The sequence below is a fragment of the Nuphar pumila genome, chromosome 4 (assembly GCF_984573655.1).
Source record: "Nuphar pumila chromosome 4, dmNupPumi1.hap1.1, whole genome shotgun sequence".
NCBI lineage: Eukaryota > Viridiplantae > Streptophyta > Magnoliopsida > Nymphaeales > Nymphaeaceae > Nuphar > Nuphar pumila.
Genome location: NC_143252.1, coordinates 143601048 through 143621117, shown reverse-complemented (window position 1 = coordinate 143621117; position 20070 = coordinate 143601048). Strand labels below are relative to the sequence as shown.

General features: G+C 38.7%; 1 protein-coding gene across 1 annotated transcript; it reads left to right on the top strand.

The window, feature by feature from the left end:
* Positions 1-6296: 6296 nt before the first annotated feature.
* On the top strand, positions 6297-15662 carry LOC149841450 (uncharacterized). The gene is made up of 8 exons (XM_090005269.1): positions 6297-6885; positions 7988-8245; positions 8355-8597; positions 8748-8897; positions 9126-10067; positions 10285-10474; positions 15100-15254; positions 15387-15662. Exons 1-8 carry the CDS (start codon positions 6445-6447, stop codon positions 15657-15659), a joined length of 2652 nt encoding a protein of 883 aa, XP_089861395.1. The 5' UTR covers positions 6297-6444; the 3' UTR covers positions 15660-15662.
* The last annotated feature ends 4408 nt before the right edge of the window (positions 15663-20070 follow it).

Genomic DNA, 20070 nt, shown 5'->3' with positions numbered 1-20070 from the left:
TGAGGTCTCCTCTGCCCACCGAGGAGAAGACTTAGCTTCAACCGAACTTGTGGCAATACGGTTGAAACTTGTGACGTCCCATCAACTTGTTGACATTCACAAGTTACCACATCGGACCTTCACTTGACCTGGCTGCATCCGAACCAGATCTGACTTCCAAGTGATGGTACCGGGTTTGGATCAGGGTCTGACCGTACATGCCATCTAAAAACCATACCCTTCCTACACAGAGTATAAAGCAGACTCAGTTCATACCCAGTAAAATAGTTTTTTACGTTTTTGAATTACATCATGTTGGACGTAGGTCTGATAAGAAATTCACAAGCCATACCCGGCTTCACATACTAATCGGACATTATAAGTCCAATCCTAATTGTTAACCGGACCTCCTCTAGCATCAAACCAGGAATCCTACAGGATCCGGAATCCTAACGGATCCAGTAGGGTTGGGATTGAGTGGTACCCTACTCGTTGACACCCCTAGATGCAGCCAATTCTGTCTTCCTAATGTCGACTAAGCCTAGTAGTCACCTTCATGATGATGAATGTGGTTCTCTTTCCCTCTCTTTTTTTATTATTTATTTTTTTTCCTTTCTATTTTGTCAACAATGTAAACGTTTTAAAGTTTATTATCATTTTCTTGATTTGAAACGAGCATTATTGGAACTACTAATAATTCTTAAAAAAATAATTTAATTTGCAAACAGGTATCTAATTCATCAACTATTTAAAAAGCTGTCCAATACTCCATATATTACATTTAAATGCTTCCTTTATTTCAATACCTTTTTAGGTGTAAAATAGCATTTTTTTTTTATTGGAAGGAATAACTCACCTTATGCTCTTTCGTTAAACGAATCAATTTAACGAGAGCATGTCAGTCTTTTTGTTTTACTAAACGAAGGTCAAGCCAATGATTTGTTACCTTGTGTTGGGAGGTTGCAGGTTCAAAACCCAATGGTATAGTTGTATAACTGGTAGGGGTATGCGTAACCCCAGCTTGCCGGAAAGTAAAATGTGCAAATAGATCAATTCATTTGGAGGAAAAATATTATCTTATCAATTTGAGAATAATTTATGGTTGACTTGAAACATCTTCTCCCGCAAAAAAAAGCATGAAAGAAGCATGAGATATTATTACCTGACTGTTTTTTTTTTGTAAATGTCACCAAAAATTAATTTCTCTAATTTTTTTTTAAAAATTTAATTTATTTATTTTACTTCTATTTGTACAAATTGATTTTTATTTTAAATTTAATTATTTTTCCTTTTTTGTCAAAATTTACAAGATCTAAAAAAAAATCAAAAGCTCGCGAGATTTTGGCTGGCTGCCGATATTTATAAAAAAAAAAATGGTTTGTCACTATGGTGAAGCTATTCTTTTTTTATGCCGAGCATCTCGTCTTTGAAACATAAATGAAAAAAAACAGGCAGCGTAGAGTAATAACTGAAACGTTTAGGTAGTTTTCATAAATTGCTGATAATGCGGCTTTTGGTAAATAAATTATTTGTTGTATTGTGCAAAGTGGTACGAATGGTGTAGACCCCAGTTGGGATCCACATGAAACAGTGCAAGCCACTGTGTGTGCCTCTCCAACCGGGCATGCAATCACTTTCCTAACAACTCTATTCGTCGCTAAATAATTAAGTCAAACTGTACCCTTTTTCAGTATTTACATGGAGAAACTGCTCCCGGAAAATCGACCTAACCGACCTAACCGCATTGGCTTTGCCTGTTGTACTTACGGTCACTGTCCTAGCAGCGCAAAACTCCGTGGGCTTACCCTTTGCCCCTATAGAGTCGCCACGCTTTGGCTTGCGCAAGGCGGGGTGATGCGGATGGTATCTGAACCTAGAGTGTCTACCTAGTGGCTTAGTCCCCCATCCCACTAGGCCAAATCCCTTTGGGGGCAGTCAAAATTTGTACATCCAAATTTGGTTTTTCAACTCAGAGAAAACTATGAAGGGTGTGTTTGAATGCCTTGATCTCAAATTTTGAAGATTTGAAGTCCGACCCCTTCCCCGCCGAGTTTCACTTCACATCCATGACACTCTCTTTTATATCTCACAAAAAAATGAGTTCTCAACACTCTCTTTTTATATCTCACAAAAAAATGAGATCTCAAATCCGAGCTTGCCTCAAATTTGAGATATAGCATTTGCAAAACCCAGGATTTTACTGTCACGCCAGCACGATGTCAGCATGCTAGTGCCACAATCAGATCCGAGGCATTCCACAGAAATAAATTGTATATATTATCTGACTAGAGAACATTAATTAAGCCAGGTAAAAGGACTCCATGAGCATAGTGACAAATATCGCTAGATTTACTAAAATCTCGGGAGAAATTGCCTGAAAGTTTAAAACAGCAATTTCTTTGCGAGGTTTTCAAAATATCGTGAGATTTTATAAAAAAACATAAATATCATGATTTAAATGTGATATTTATGTTTTAAAGTTATTTATTGTGAAAGAACCGTGTATTTTTATTTTTAAATATTTTTTATTAATATCTTCTTATAAAAATATTTTTTTATTGACAAGATTTTGCCAAAAAAACATGAGATTTATGAAAAAAATTTAATTTCTTGCAAGTTTTTTGAAAAACGAGATTTTCCGATAAAAACGTTTGTCACTATGTCCATGAGATACTCTGATACCATCTTAGGAAATAACTATCAAGAAGAGTGCAATTCATCAGTCCACTTGCCATATTCTAAGGAAAAGGTCCGTTTCTCATAGTTGGAAAATAACTCCTCATAATGCGTGCATTCTTTTCAACGAGTTTACAATTTATAACAATTAATGTTGTCAGCATAGGTATGGGCCCAAAAATAATTAAAAATTATTTTGTGTCAATTATAACATGACACTTGTTAAAACCATTAAAATAATTTTAAATTAATATTAAAAAATAATTTTTTTGTATTTTTATATTTATTTAAAAATAAGCTATTCAGGCTTGCAGCAAATTTCTGTCGATATGATACGCACCAATACTGATAACATTGATTTATAATCACTTTAGGATAGGGATGTCAACAGGTTGGGTTTGGTTCGGACTCAGGTGAAACCAGATTTAGACCTGATTTTTGGGTATGGTATCCAGTCCACTAGAAGAGAAACCATACCCAGACCCGATAAGAACTACATGAACCAGACCCGATAAAATAATGATTTTATTATTATTTTTACATTGAAAATTTGTGGGTCTTAATCGGAACTCGGGTCGGGCCCGGATCTGGTATAAAATTCCACAAACTATACCCAGATTCATGTATTAATCGGAACTTTAGGTCCGAACACGAGTCTTAATTAGGCCTTTTTTTTTATTACCATACCCAGACCTTATAGGGTTTGGTCCAGGTCAGGTCCGGGTAAACCCGAACCGTTGACACCTCTATTTTAGGATCTCTCTCTCCACATTAATGCATGCATCTCTCTCTCACGGGTGACTCACTCGGATCCAACCCAATCACACACAAACAATTCTCTAGTGTTGAGACCTGAGGCTAAGATATTCCTTGTCTGCAGCCTTTGGGACCAATGGGCTGATCCGCTCATCTAGTGGGAGCAGTTAGTGCATATCACCATGTGTTGAGATCATGTCACAAATTAATATATTGGCAACTTATCGGGCCATTCATATCGCATATGGCTATATATAGCCTATATTTTTAATTTATCGTCAATCAAGTTGCTATTAAACATATAAGGAAAAAAATTAAATTCAGGAATTAACTCAGTGAATTAGCTATAATCTTCAAATTTTCTTAAAAAAAAATATGAAAAAATCAATGCAATTATATATTAACACACACTACATTTGGATTATTCAAACCTACAAAGCAATTAAAAAAGATTAACCATGTGGATTGAGGAATCAATCTCTCTTATTTTTATGTATTGAATCCCTCTAGAATCTCTAGTTTTGCTCATCTACATCATTAAAGGTTAAATTTTTAAAAGAATAAAAACTTGTTTTTTTTTCTCAACACATATCGTTGTGATACCTGTTTTTTTGAAAAAAAAATAGGATTTGGATTGAATGGTGATACATCGTGTTATATAGGTTATATATGGCCGATATTGTTACAATGGTTAAAATATTGCAAGTCAGAATCTCATTGGTACTTAGGTGGTTGCATAACTATGTAAAAAGAGAGGGGCCTTGATTCCCCTAGCCCTCTTGTAGGCAAAAAAATGTACACTTAGGGCGCGTTTGAAAGCAAGAAAGATGTAAGAAAAGTGATGCAAAATGAAAAAATCAGTTTGAATTTTTTGACCCTTTCAAACTAGAGAATTTTTTGCTGAGAGAGTTTTTCTAAAAAATATAGTTTTTTGATAGGAAACATTCCTCTATTGAGAGGGTGGAGGAATGTTTCCTACCAAGAGAATTTATTTTTACTCTCTCCACTATCCACCATCTCACCACCACCGCCCTCCTCCTCTCTCATTTTTTCACATTTTCTTACTCTGTTTTTCTAATGCTACACAAAGAAGTAGTGAAAAACTTTCTTTTGAAAAACTTTTCATATAAAAAACTCTCATAGGCAGAACTTTCTTTTCCTATGAGAGTTTCTCTCTTCTAAATGTGCCCTTAAGGCATGTTTGGTTTGATCACATGAGATTCAGTTTCTCATTTGAATGAGAAAGTGAATCTCATTTGTATGAGCAACCAAACATAAAAAGGTAAGCTGTGAGAAAGTTAATCTCATTTGAGGCAAATGAGATCCCTTTTTAATTTGCGTGAGATATCAAATTACATGAGAAAATCACATGTGATCTCAAATCATTTTTGAAAGGTGCTGCCAAACATAAGACTTAGATATGGTATCTAAGAATCTAGACTCCTATAGAACAAATCTACAAATTTCTGTTCTGCCCCCTCTTTCCTAGGGATGTACCGGGATCTCGAGATCAGGAACAGCTAAATACATGGAGAGTCGTAAGCAGACAGAATCTGAAACAGCTAAAAATTGCAAAACCTAGATCAGACACATTTGCATCCCTACTCTCTCCCCCCTTCCAGCAGGTCACAAATTGAAAGATCTTAAATATTTTTTTTAGGGTCTACCGGCGAGGCTTTTACTGGTGCAAAGATTGTGCCAGTTAACACAAAAACTGCACCAGTAAAACTTGAATTTCTTGTAGTGCAACCTGAAAGGTCAGATCCGCCATGGGCCCTATGCTAGTTCCAACCTTGATTGATGAATATGTGATATTTAAATGCAGACTAAAGTATTCATCACAATTATTAGATCTCCATATTGGAACAAAACGTCTAGTCGATCATCCATCATAAAATCTTTCCAACTGTTTTTGTGAATCTCGCTTAATATATATTGACTTGTACAAAACCAAATGACAACCAAGCTTGTCTTAACTATTTATCTATCAAACTTTTCTCTTTTTTTAAATGCCCCACAAACTTTGTGACAGGAAAAAAGCAAGTTAACCCCCATGAGGTAACTACCACTTCATGTATTTATTGAAATGATTAACATATGAGGGGAGTTTTTCAAAAAAACACACCAAAGTATCAATAATAATGAAAGACACGCCTAAGTTTCAAAAAATTTTATGAACGCACCTAAAATTTGTTATGATTAATTAAAAAATCCCAGTGCTTGAGTTAACTGTGCATTGAAAATTGCCATTTTACCATGAGAAAAGTGGCAAAGGCCCTTCTAAGATGCAGGTCTCTAATCTTTTAAATAATAATATTTTTATTACATTAAAAATGGTCACAATGGTTAATAGTTTTTTTATCGGGCGGGGGGGGGGGGGGGGGATTGCGGTGTCAAGGGGCTTGGTTTACCTAGACCCAACCAGAACCAAACTCTATAGGGTTCGGTTACGGTGATAAATAAGAAGACCCGATTAAGATCTGAGTTGGACTCGAAGGTCCAATTAATACATGGACCTGGGTATAGTTTGTGAAATTTTATACCAGACTCTGACTCAACCCGAGTTTGGATTAAGACCCCCAATTTTTTAATGTAAAAATGATAAAAAAAATATGATTTTTACCGGATATGGTTAGGGTTTGATTCATGTAATTATTTTCGGATCTGGTATGATTTTTTAGAGTGAACCTAATTAGACCTGAGTCTGGACCTGATATCATACCCGAAAATCTGGTCGGGGCCGAAGGATCCGAACCAAATCCGACCGGTTGACAACTCATGTGGGACCGTGGGAGTGTGACGGTAGAAACCAGAACGTGAACGTGAAGTAACGGACGCGTTGCAATTACCCGCGCAAATCCAAAAAGAAAACGGCACACGTATCCGACGCATCGCCACGCGCCAATGATTAGCAGAGAGAGAGAAAGGGAGGGAGGAAGGAGAGAAAGGGAGGGTTTGGGGAGCCGGTCCAGTCGGCGACCCTAAACCCTCCCTCCCCATCTGTCTCTCTCTCGCCGGCGAGGGATCGAGGGGATGGCGATCGTGACGGGCGATCGGTACCTGGAGTCGCTGGTGCGGTTCGTGGGGAGGCAGGCGGGCCCGCTCCTCGACGGCAGCATCGTGCTGAAGCTCAACCCCGCTGGCCTCCACTATGTGCAGTCGCGGATCGAGGCGCTGGGCGAGCTGGAGGGCCTGCTAGCCTCCGCGCCCGTCGACTACCTCCGCGCCTACGTCTCCGACCTCGGCGACCACCGGTCCCTGGAGCGGCTCCGACGGATCCTGCTCCTCCTCACCTCCCTCAGGGTCGTCTCCGTCCTGGCCCCTCCCGCCAGGGACCCCACCCCTCTATCCCTCCTCCCCTTCGGCAGGCTTAGGGTTCTCGAGCTCCGTGGCTGCGATCTCTCCACCTCCGCCGCCCGCGGCCTCCTCGACCTCCGCCCTACCCTCGAGAAGATCATCTGCCACAACTCCACAGTACTCTTCTTCTTCTTCTTTGTTGTCGTCGTCATCTGCTGCTTCTTCTTATTCGTTGGCGTCTGCTGCTTCTTCTTCTTCTTCGTCGCCGTCATCATCTGCTTCATCAACATCATCATCATCATCATCATCATCATCTTCTTCTTCTTCTTCTTCTTCTTCTTCTTCTGTGTGTGTGTGTGTTTGCAAAGACTTGAGATTGCATGGCAAGAATTTTGATTTTAAGTAGGAAGAAAGAGTTTTTGGCTTGGATTTTTTGTTCAATTTAGGAAGAAAATTACTTCTGTTGTTTGCAAAGAGTTAAGATTGCATTCTGCAAGAATCTTGATCTTAAACTGGTAAATGAAGATATTGACTCAAATTTTGGTTCTATTCGGGACAAAAATGCTTAGTGTCTTTTTTCTTTTTATTTTAAGTAGGAAGAAAGAGTTTTTGGCTGGGATTTTTTGTTCAATTTAGGAGGAAAATTACCTCCGTTATTTGCAAAAGAGTTAAGATTGCATTCGGCAAGAATCTTGATCTTAAACTGGTAAGGAAGATATTGACTCGATTTTTTTGTTCGATACGGGTTCCATTTGCGATGAAAATGCTGAGTGTCTTTTTCCTTTAAATAATTATGTAACTCCGGTTTCCTTTTTCTCTTTATTTCAGTTCGATTTGATTTAGAGTGAAGAAAAGGAATTGCATGATGAGTTTATACTTCTGTTTTCTCCATGAGTTTAGGGTTTTCCCCTTATTCATTTGAAATCTTGTCTTTGAGTCTTAAGTTTTTAGGCTAGGAAAGAAGTGTTTGTTTCTGGAGAATTCGGATTCCATTTGTTTCTTGTGTTGTCTCTCTAAGAAGTTCGTGTGCGTTTTTTTAGCAGTTTATTCCGTTTTGTTTTATTCTGCTGTTTCGGGGGAAAAAGAAGTATATTTCGAGCAACCTTTATTACAAAATTTGTTCTATTGTATAAATTCCTTATTCAGATTTATGAATTCATTTGTGCTACAGAACTTGAGCATGAGGAATATCAAATAGCTCAATTGTTTCAGTTTGATTTTTTTCCCTGCGTTTCGTTTCAATTGCAAGACTGTAAATATGCTTTGTTTCTCTTTTTAGGATGCTCTGAGGCATGTATTTGCGGATAGGATTGCAGAGATTCGGAAATGTGCTCCCTGGAATCGGTTATCATTTGTTTCGTGTGCTTGTAACGGTCTTGTTCTCATGGACGAGTCTTTGCATTTGCTTCCGGCGGCTGAGACACTGGATCTGAGTAGGAATCAATTTGCAAAAGTAGATAATATTCGTGAGTGCAAAAAATTGAAGTACCTGGATCTTGGGTTCAATCATTTGAGGACGATCACTTCTCTCATTGAGGTAGCCTTCACTAGAAACACCCTTCTTCTTCCTCTTCCTATTGTTGTCCAGTTGGTTTTTCTTTGTATTTCATGGACAATGATCACAAGGGATTCACATTCTACTATAGGTGGCATGCCCCATTGTTAAGCTTGTTCTTAGGAACAATGCATTGACAAATTTGCACGGAATTGAGAATTTGAAGACATTAGAAGGGCTTGATCTTTCATACAATATCATTTCAGACTTTAAAGGGATTGAGCTCCTTGGAGGCCTACCATGCCTTCACGACCTGTTATTGGAAGGAAATCCTATCTGCTATGCACGTTGGTACCGACCCCAAGTTTTTAGCTATTTTAACACTCCTGAAAGAGTAAGTTATGCCCTCTTGATTTTCTGTTAATCTATGTTGCTGTTACCAACATTGTTTGCAGTGTCATCTTTTAATGGATTAATTGGATAGATAATCTTACTGGTAGTTTCTGGTCTCGCTCATGTTTCATTTATCCAATGAATGATCTAGTTAAAACTAGATGAAAGAGGAATCAGCAAAAGAGATTTCTGGAAGGTGAAGATAATTTGTTCTGGCAGGCAGAAAAAACCTCCTGGATATGGATTTTACTCTCCTGCAGTAGAAGAAGCTGAACCAGATGGATGTTCTGGTGTAAAAAGGGTAGGTTGTTTACTTCAGATTCTTGGCAATTTCTTGACTTGTTCTTTTGCATAGCACGCATATACACATGCATATTCATACATTTATCTAGAATGCTTGTTGGTTACTTCTTTCTTTGGAAACAGAGCAAAGAATTTATGCTTCATCTTCATCAGTTTAGGACAAAGCATTGGTGAATGGTTCATGTTTAAATATTTTTTTTTTGTTTGTTTGTTTATGTACTTTCAGAAAAAGTTGTCACGCATTGCACATATTGAAGATGCAGAACAGATGCAAGTTTCTGGTTCAGAAACTGTTGATCAGGAGTTGCAATCGTGCAACACTGAGGATCTTAAAAGAGATGAGGTAGGTAAATCTGAGGGCGAATCAAAATTGTTGGATTTGAGTAGAGCTGAGTTCATGAAAAGAGAGAAATCAGTTCTTCGGTTGAAACAGCTTAGAGATTCCTTGGACCAGACCACAGAAGACCTGGCGGAGCATGGGAAAAAGCCAACATTGATTTCTAGGAAAGAGAAATACATGAAAACTAGGAACAAGTATAAGCAACAAGGACGAAGCACCAGATATAGTGGTTTGGATTATGTACGAGATTCAGGAGATGAAGATAGTATTGACATCCTAGGTTCGGATGTTTTCTTACCTAGTAATCCTAGTGAACATATAATTCACCAGTCTTTTGGTTCTAGTATTGAAGTTAACTCTGCAAATATTAGGCATGGCGCTATAAATCCAGAGAGCAGTTCAATGCATCCTGATGATTCAATGGCAGCACTCGGAGGTGATAGGAACAGTAGGCAAGAAAGTTTCTTGTCATTGACAGGTATTGATGAGATAATGGAATCACGGTATTCCTCTGTTCTTCCTGGTTCACCACCACATTATCGAGAGGACATATTGTATCTGCGACAGAACTTAGAGGAAGAATTTATGCAGCTGTCTGCTGGGTCTTATTCTGTAGTATCATCAGATAGTGATACCAGTACCAGTGACAGCAATTGCTGCATGGAGGACAGCTTGTTCCCCATCTCTGATAGGTTAGAAAATGGTGAAACTCTGAAGGTGAATATGACTGAACACTCCAGTGATGAACTCTTTGACGAAGCCTATTATCGAGGATGGCATGGAGACCCATGTGCGAGAAAAAAACAACAAACTACAAGTATAGTATTATCCTGAACCTACTTCCGGTATTGTGAAAGTGCTGAAACCTGGTCATGCCAAGCCTCCTGTACGGATAATATTCTGGCAGATGCAGGATGTGGCAATCCAAGCGTAGGGCAAGATGCAGAGTATTTGTCGAAAATAAGAAGCAAGAGGGTACCAAAGAGAAAAAAAATCACCGTCTGATGGGAATCTTCTAGAATGGAGCAGTGAACTTCTGATGCAGAAGCTAAACGGTGTTCTAGATGATTCTGGGGTCAACGTGGAGGAAGATTATACCCTGGGTCCTATTGCTAGACAGAATGATTGTTTCAAGTCCCGTGAAGGAATTGATGAGAAACATGCTTGGAGGAGTGAGCTTGGACATTTATCCATATGCAAATGTAGTAGCTCAGGATCAGGAATCAGTACTGATGGTATTTCTACCTTAGTTTCTAATGATTTCATAAGGAGCTCAGCTACTTCAATCTGAATGTTGCAGAACATCAAGTTTCTGAGACTTGTCAAGGCTATGTCTTTTGTTCTTGAGTACAATTATGCCACCAAAGCTCATCTGAAAGGTGCTCTCCTCCCTGTCTTTTGTAATTAATATAATTCATTGATTAACTAGGTCAATGTAGTTTTTTTTCTTTATTACTTCAACCTTGCATGAATACATCAAATCCAATCTGAATCCCCTAAAATGCAAAACTTAGAAAAAAACAAGAAAAAAATAGTGTCTAGATAACTCTTTTCTTCTTTAGGTTTTTATGGCACTTGAGACACACCTTCTTTAGTAACTATTATCAGTGATTGATTCCATTAGTTGTTTCTTTTTTTTCTTCCTAATCCAACAGATAACCTATATCTTTTTCCTTTTAATGCTTTGATTGGAGAGAAAAGGGAATAGTTATTGTAAGTTTCTTGTCTTCTGCTTCAATTGTTTCTTTTGTTTGGTGCAAGTACTACAAGCTTTATTATCTTATGTTCATAGCAGAAATCCATACAAGAAAATGAAAGAATCAATATAGGATGAATCATAGTCAACGATATCACTGATATTTTGAAAATAGCACGATGATAACGATATTTCAAGGTCAGACAATATTTTTGCGAGAATTTCAAAATATTGCTACAACTTAAAATATTGATATTTTCTTTAGACATTCCCAAGATTTTTAAAAACCCATATTTTTTGTTTCTCTCAAGGTTGTAAGGATCATATAGTTACCTGTATCAGTCGGGTCCAAAATAAGATACGTATTGTATCGTAAAAAATCATAATTTTTAATAAAAAATTTAAAAAATCTATAAAAAATCATGAAAAATTAGAAAAAACTAATAAAAATTGTAAAAAAATCATAACACATGAAACAATGATTAATTGCACAAAATACAACCATAAATCACATATGAAGCATTTATGTCTCTATGAGCTGCATAAGACATCATCAAACACCAAGTATCTCACAATAACAATGCAAAATATTAAATATCTTGCAATTAAGAACATGACACAAGACTCATACTTTCATATTACATAAACAAAAATATTATGGCAATAGTTGCACTCGATTTTCAATTGGTTTTCATTCATTACTTGAGTGCCCCATTGCCATGCTCGATCATCTTATGTCATCTTTGTTACCTTGATATAAATCTCTAATTTTGGAGGATCCAACTTCGTGTAAGTTGCCGGGGGCAGCGCCACCTGAGGTAGATTTTTTTTAGTAGTTTTGTAATTTTACTTATAATAAAGATTTTTTACCTTAGCTCACTTCCTTGAGTCAAAAAACTAATGGAAATGCACTTTTACTTTAGCAAACTGCAAAAGTTTTCTCCTTTGTGCACGGATCGGCCCTCAAATCACTCTTACAAGTTCTAGGGTATGTGTATACCTCTCTAATGGCTTCTACACAAATGAGGGAGTTGGCCCTCAAGTATTTAAAACCCAAAACTGAAAAATTACTATTCAACCCCTTTTTAAGTGTGTAAACCATGTATCGTACAATACATAAGATATGCACTCGTATCGCGATACAATTGTGTATCGTATTGATATTTTTTTATAGTAACGTACTGTATCGTACAATGCGGTATGATACATACAACATTATTAAAACCTATTATTCCTTATCTTTTTATTCTTGACTATATTTTTTTGAATTTTAAAACTTTTGATATTCTCCTGGGATTTTTCCGAGAAAAACAACTATTGGAAAAACTCATGAGAAAAACCTTGCTGAGAATAAAAAAAATGAAAAAAAGGGCCACTTTACCCTTTCACTGAGCTACCTCTAGGTGGAAAAGCTCCTTATGCTGCCAGATGCTATCTTCCAGCCATGTCATGTCACTTCTAGATGTTACCACTCAGTTTTATATGAAGGAAAGAAAATGTAGAACTATGGATAATTGAAAAATAAAAAAGAGCTGCAGAGTTTGACTGGGGACTTTTTGACCAAGCAGAATTGATTAAAATACTAATATGCTATTATGTTTGCTTGCCGGCATGTATCATCTATTTTTTTTTCGAATAGCAGATCTCCACATAGTCGGCATAGACAATCGGTATGACTGCACCTTGTCAATGAATTTATCCTCTGCATGATAACAAGTTGCAAGCGTCCGATGCACCAAGCTTCTTTAATCTCGGGAGTTGGATGCCCATTGTTCTCTCTCTCTCTCTCACACACACACACACACACACCTATTGAGCATCTTTTGTTAAAATTCCCATAAAACTATGCTTTCACTGTTATGCGAGTTATTTTTCCCATGATCAAGACATGAGGAATCTTTACTTAAAAGGATCCTATAGTCTGTCACATGGATACTTTATTTTATGCCCATGTCATGTTCCCTTATATACTATTCTTAATGGGAAATTGCATAAAAATGTTTGTCCTGTGCCCTTTTCAGTGTGTCCATGTGACATAGCCTATAGGTAACACTAGGGGATGCAAACGGATTGGGTCGGAACAGCCAAAAATCATAAAACTTCCATAATATACCTGGTTCGTTTGCATCCGTACTAACACTATTGTGTTTGTGACGTATCAAACTTAGGCTTGCTAAACGTCTATGCCTCTTTGAATTCTTTATATATTTCCATAATGCTGTTCAATGTTAAATTGTATAATTAGATCATTTTAGTTCCAGATGTTCTTTTAGGTCCATGGTGAGCAAAGAGTTTCCTGATGAAAACTGCTTGTACCATATTTTCAGTGAGGTATCTGTAATATTGAGCAGTGAAAATAAACTGTACGTGCTCCTCATATCTGCAGCAGACCATGAGACAGGTTAGGATACATATGTTGTTATACTGTCAAGTTTGCTTTATTTCTATGATTTTGTTTAAAGGCTACTTCAGTCAGTTGGCTCCATGATTGTTGTCGTCCATTTAATTTTCATTCACAGAAGTAACTTTGGAAGTGGCAACCTGCCATAGGTCGGAAGACATCAAGGAAATTGTTGTTGGAATTGGATTGCTGGTCATCAGGTTGGTATATCGAACTGTTGTGTTGAGAGGACAAAATAGTTACTCTATTATTTAACTAAATGTCTTGGTGATAGAGTGCACATTGCGGGTAATAAAACATACTTATTTATGACGAAGACTATTGAGAAATCAAGGGCATTGCTAGGCCTATTGTTAATCTGTGAATCCAACAGGGCAGCTAATAGATCTTAAGAAGGTATCTTTTCCTTGATAGTCTTTTTCTGTCAATGAAATGCTTTTGCCATACTACAGTGTCTACTCATGTGGTTTGACTGTTTATTTGTTTAATTTTTAATCTTTCTTATGGCTTGGCTGATTCAAAGTGGTTTCAAAATGGCAGTTGGGAACAGGTCCAGGTGAATTTGTTTGATGAACATACTTCTCTACTCAACACTCCTATTTTGGCATGAAAATGACAAAGGTGTGGTCTCACTGCCCTAAAGCATTAAAATCTTATATGCTCTGTGCATTGCTTCTATATTTGTTTTCTGGCGTATGCATGACAGTTACTGATTTCCATAGTATCAACCACTGTCACCGATATTGGCGATATTTTGAAGATATTGCGAGAAATACCGATATTTTAAGGTAGCCGATATTAAAGGTAATATCTAGCGATATTTTCAAAATATCATGATATTATCGTGATAATATCATGATATTTTTGGGAAAAACAATTTTTTATTTTAAGTTTGCATTTCCTGTTTTTTGTTTCTTTTATATTTTAAAACCTTAAAAACATGTTTCTTTATATTTTTTGAAGAAAATAATGCAAAACTTATTATTTTCTTAGTTTTTTTGTTGTTATTTATATTTTTTCAGTTTTTTTAACTCCTGAGATATTCCCGAGATTTATCAACTTTTGAAAATCTCTCCGAGAAATACCCTCACCGAGAAATCACCTTTACAGATACTGGTCTATGGTATCAACTTTGAAATATGTAGAAAAAGATGTTCAGTGAAAAAGAATCCTAACTTTATATCCTAGTCTCTAGATGGCTGGCTTGTGCTATATATTGGACGGAACGCTCTCAAACTTGTGCTCAACAACCTGGCCCAGTCGGGGCCTAACTTGTGCTCAACAACCTGGCCCAGTCGGGTGGGTTGCCCATAGATTGCCCACCTACATGAAAATAAAAGTATACGGGTTGAGATTCGTCAGTCCAATCCAGCTCTGTTTTGTGGGTGGGGTAGCAGCTTGATCAGCTCCTTGATGAGCCATGGGCTGGTCAAACCCAGCCCGATCCAGGTCTAATCCCAGTCAAGGCCAATTGATCGGCTCCTTGATGAGCCATGGGCTGGTCAAACCCAGCCCGATCCAGGTCTAATCCCAGTCAAGGCCAATTGATCGGCTCCTTGATGAGCCATGGGCTGGTCAAACCCAGCCCGATCCAGGTCTAAGCCCAGTCAAGGCCGAACGGTGGCTCAAAAACCTGTCCCATGCCTGGGCCGCTATCCACCCTACTTGTATGTGGACCAGATATTGTTTACGCTTAACTTTAATCGTCTACTGTGATGTTGCCTGTACGGATTACACCCACTGAATCTTGTATTGTTTGATAGGAGAGTCATGGATTTCAAGATCCGTGTTCCTTGTTGAAGGCTACATCTTTATTTGCATAGAGGACCTTCTACAGTTTGGCTCACTTGATCCTGGAGCACCAAGAGCAGATTTTTCCCTTGATGCCTGCTGCGCTGTCTATGCCATATCTGAGATGGTATCTTTCTCTACTCGTTGTAATCTCTTTGCCAAATGAATGCTATTTTCTTCGCCTTCTTTATTGATGTAGACATGTGGGATCTTTAAAGGTTGTGAGACTTCAAATAGCTTAGAATTTGAATGGTATCAGGTAATCGAGCGTAGGGGAAGCAGTTGCATAACCTTAATCCTGGACCATGTTACTCCTGAAAAGATATGCTTCTCGGGAGAGATTGAGAAGGGGGAACAGCTGAAAAAGGGCAATGGTTCCATCCTTTCCTGGAGATTCAAGTGGTTCTGTGAAGAAACCATGCTCAAGTTTGTAGCGGTGTGCGGGGATGACCTCATCTCCACTAACTGTAAAATATGTGGCTTAGATCTTGTAAATTGCTCTAGCGTTCATTTGATTCATTTTTGTGAGTAGATATTTCCCTTGCGTTTTCTGTTCAACTTCCTTCTTCATGTTTTTCTTTACGTTTGATTCATTTTTTGTGAGTAGATATTTCCCTTGCATTTTCTGTTCAGCTTCTTTCTTCATGTTAATTTTTCGTGTTTTTCTTTATTTTTCTTTCATATGAAAGGGCTTGTGTATTAAGAATGTTCTTCAATCAGTCATTAATAAATAATAAATATATATATTTTTGCACGTTCTGTTGTGTGTGTGGGCACCCGTGGGCATTGGTAAGGTTGGTTTCGCTTTTTTTTTATTTCTACTCAACCGTGCTGGCTCAGCCTGCCGTGCTTACGATCTCTGTACAGGTCAGCATAAAACTCTGAGGGCTTACCCTTCAACCCCGGGGAGTCGCCAAGCTTTGGCTTACATGGGGTGATGCCCATGGGATTTCAACCTAGTTTGCCCCAAACGGTCTATGTAAGGTTTGGTTTCACGTTTTGGGTTTTGCATAAAGTATATGCAGTTTTGTGGGTATAAAAAAATAAGCGCAATTTTGACCGCAAGTTCGTGGTCCATCGCAAGGTTGTTAAATGCGATGAGGCGAAGCGAGGTGTTGAGCATGTTATGAAGCGAGGCGTAAGCCTCGAGGCGTTGAAGGGTAAGCTTCATGATCAAAATATTATAATATATAATATTAATAAAATAGCCCTGGTAAATGGTTTTTTAATATAAATATACATATATGAGTTTGTTATATACATATCTGAGTTTGTTTGATGGTTGATTTAGTAAATGTAAGGTTTTTGAAGGACTTGAAAAATAAATAGCTCCCAATTTTTTTAAATTATAACCTTCAATTTGTTTCCATCAAAAACGGCCTAAACAAAAAAAAAAATCTTAGTGATGCATATGAATATTTTTTTGCATAATCGAGAAACTATAGTTTTTCAGCAATGCACTTTTGCGCACATCTCTTATTTATATACAGGTATATATGTAAATTTAAGCTAGTTATACTAATGCAAGTTTTTGAGTGGTTTACCACCACTCAATTAATCGGGAGCCATTAATGCTATTGAAACTTGCATCAAACATTTAGCTGAAATCATAGTGAGGGCAATCCAAACAGTGTTATATTTGAAATTATTTTAGATAATTATGTATGCAAAGCAATTTCAGAACCCTTCAGGTACTGAGGGTGCCCTCAGTACCTTGAGCGTGCGCCTCGCCTGTGAGGTGTACGCTTCAAGTACTGAAGCGTACGCCTCTCACAACACTGGTCCATTGCACTGTGAATATCGAATGACAGCCTTTCAGGTAAAGGTGCCTGGAGATCACAATCTTTATCACTTTTTTTTTGTGAAAGGCAAGCTGGGGTTAGTCATAACCCCCTTACCAGTTATACAAGGATACCATTGGGATTTGAACTTGCAACGTCCCAACACAAGCTGACGTGCACTAGATGCTCCTACCAGACAAGTGGAGCCCCTGTTGGTACAAGCTGTCACTTTAATCTAGTGCAACCGTATAAAAAATGTATCCAGATCATAGAAATCAAACCAAAATATACCACAAATCATTGGATTTCCTAACCATATAAAACATTATCAAACCATAATAATAATAATAATGTTTTTTTGACATGATCTCGGTTTGAAAATTACACAAACAATAACAGCAAACAATTTAATCGTAGATCGCAAAACAAACACCTAGATTGATAAAAATCGAACCAGATAAAACCACATTTAACCATCGCTTCATCGTTTCTCTTCTATCTTTCAAAATCTGCCTCTAATTTGTTGCTAATAATTGAACCTTGCGTTCTTGCAAAAGTTAATCCCTATGATTAGGGGTGGCCATCGGCTTCAGCCTAATCTGAGGTCCATCAAGGCCCAACAACCCTGAAACAATTATCGGGTCGAGCTTGGCCCCAAATTTTTCGGACTCTGGTATTAAGAGTGAGCATGAAACCTGCCCAATATATATAGTAACCCTTAAGTGTTTGATGGTGTGATTGGCGCTTCATCTTTTTTTTTTTGTGCTCACAAGATTTAGCAGTGGTTTCTGGGCAGAAAAAATGAGAACTAGTGGTGGTTCAAAACTCTAATTCTCAATTAAAAAAAAAAGCACGCAGCACTGCACGTCAGAAGGAAAACCTGTGCATTCAACCGTGTTTGAAGGAAAACCTGTTCGAACATACGGGTTTCCATATATATATATATATATATATATATATATATATATATATATATATATATATATATATATATATATATATATATATATATATATATATATATATATATATATGTGTGTGTGTGTCACGGGCCTATTTCCTTCAATGGGCCAGCGCGGCGCGACGGTCCTTTCTCACCGCCGCAAGCCTATTAGTCAGATCGTTTGCCGATCGCGGAAGCTTGTAATCAGAGTGCAAGAGAGAAAAAGAGAATAGAGGGAGAGAAATTGCAATCACAAGAAGCAATCACAACGAGGGTGAACAAAAGAAAGTTCAACGCATTTACTTCATTCACAATTTTGCCCGCAGGCTATTACAGTTCAAGTATACGGGCTGCCCCTTCGGGGTATTGATTCACCTGAACCGTGCAGCTTACATCAAACTCAACAAAAGCAAAACAGACTCTAAGCGCAACTGTACAATGTACGTCACAAGGGAACATGCTCCCTCCTTCAAATCATGCACCGTCCTCGGCGCCATCTGTTTCGTGTTAAGCTCTGACTTCTTCCGGGTAGCGGTTGTTCATTCGAAATGCAGGCTCCCACGTTGGTTCTACTGTTTCCTTCCACTGCACCAAGTATTTCTTCGCCTCCCCCAAGTAGTTGACTTTGTGGCGAAGGATCTGACTGAGGTGCTTTTCGACCCGTTGTGCTGCCGGGGCCCTCTGCATAATGGGACACTGTTGTGGCACGCTGCGTTCCGGGTCTCCATCATCCGGATGAAACTGCTTGAGGTTGCACACGTGAAACACCGGGTTCACCTTGAAGTCTGGGGGCAACTCCAGATTGTATGCCAGCTTGCCCACCTTCTTTGTGATGGGGAAGGGTTTTTCATACTTTCTGAGCAGTCTGCGGTATAGCCCGCAGAAGATGCCTGTACGACCATGATATAGCTTCACCAACACTTGGTCCCCAACTTGGAACCTCGCAGGCCGACGATGCTTGTCCGACCACTTCTTCATTCTCTTTGTCGCCTTGAGTAAGAATGCATTTGCCAACTCATTCTACTCGTGTCAGTCGCGAAAAAACTGATAGGCGAAGGATAACCTTCCCTTTTCTTGTGCGGCAAGAGTGTGCGGGGTCAGTGGCTGCTGCCTCATGGCTATCTCAAACGGGCTGTGGCCTGAAGACTCGCTTTTCTGCAGATTGTAACAAAACTGTGCCACATCAAGGAGCTTCACCCAATTTTTCTGATTGGCACTAACAAAGTGCCTAAAGTACTGCTCAAGTATCCCGTTGATGCGCTCTGTTTGCCTATTTGTCTGCGGATGGAAGCTTGTTGAAAATAGCAAATCAGAGCCAAGTAGCCGAAATACTTCACGCTAGAACTTACTCGTAAAGCGATCATCGCGATCACTCACAATGTTCTTTGGTATGCCACAGTGCTTCACCACATGCTTTACGAACAACTCTGTAGTCTTCTCTATAGGACACTCCTTAGAAGCTGGGATGAAGGTGACATACTTTGAGAAACGATCCACCATAACCAAAATAGAACTGAGGCCCTCTACCTTCGGCAGACTAACAATAAAGTCCATGGAGATGCTATCCCAAGGATGTTCTGAAATCGGTAGAGACTCAAGGAGACTGACAGCCTTCTGGTTTGTTCTCTTATCATGTTGGCAGATGAGGCATGTCCTCACATACCTCTCAATGTCGTCTCTCATCTACGGTCAATAGTAGTCACGCTCAAGGAGTGCTAAGGTCCGCTCCTGACCAGAATGGCCGGCCCATAGTGTATCATGGCACTCCTTAAGTAGTTCTCTGCGAAGGCTTCCCCACCGTGGCACGAAGACGCATCTCCTTTTTGTTACGAGGAGGCCATCCTGTAGCCAAAATCGTCGAGTCTTTCCTATTTGTGCCAGAGAAACAAGGTGGTGTGCAGTCAGATCCTGCTGCGTACCTTCGCGGATGCAGCTCAACAATGTGCTCTCCAAGTGCACTTTTGAAGGCTTCGCACGCACAACTGCCAGTTCAGCCCTACGGCTCAGAGCATCCACCACAACATTGATCTTTTCAACCTTGTACTCCAAGACAAAGTCGAACTCAGCCAAAAACATTTGTCATCGAGCTTGTTTAGGCGTTAACTTCTTCTGCGTCTGAAAATAGTTCGTATCCACATTGTCCGTCTTGACGATAAACTCAGCACCCAAAAGATAGTGCCGCCAGGTCCTGAGGCAATACACAATGACGGTCATCTCAC

Coding starts and splice junctions, on each gene's coding strand:
- LOC149841450 (XM_090005269.1), top strand. CDS start 6,445: ATGGCGATCGTGACGGGCGATCGGTACCTGGAGTCGCTGGTGCGGTTC. Junction 10,068..10,284: donor AAACTACAAGTATAGTATTA/TCCTGAACCTAC, acceptor CTTCTGATGCAG/AAGCTAAACGGTGTTCTAGA. Junction 15,255..15,386: donor TCTATGCCATATCTGAGATG/GTATCTTTCTCT, acceptor GAATGGTATCAG/GTAATCGAGCGTAGGGGAAG.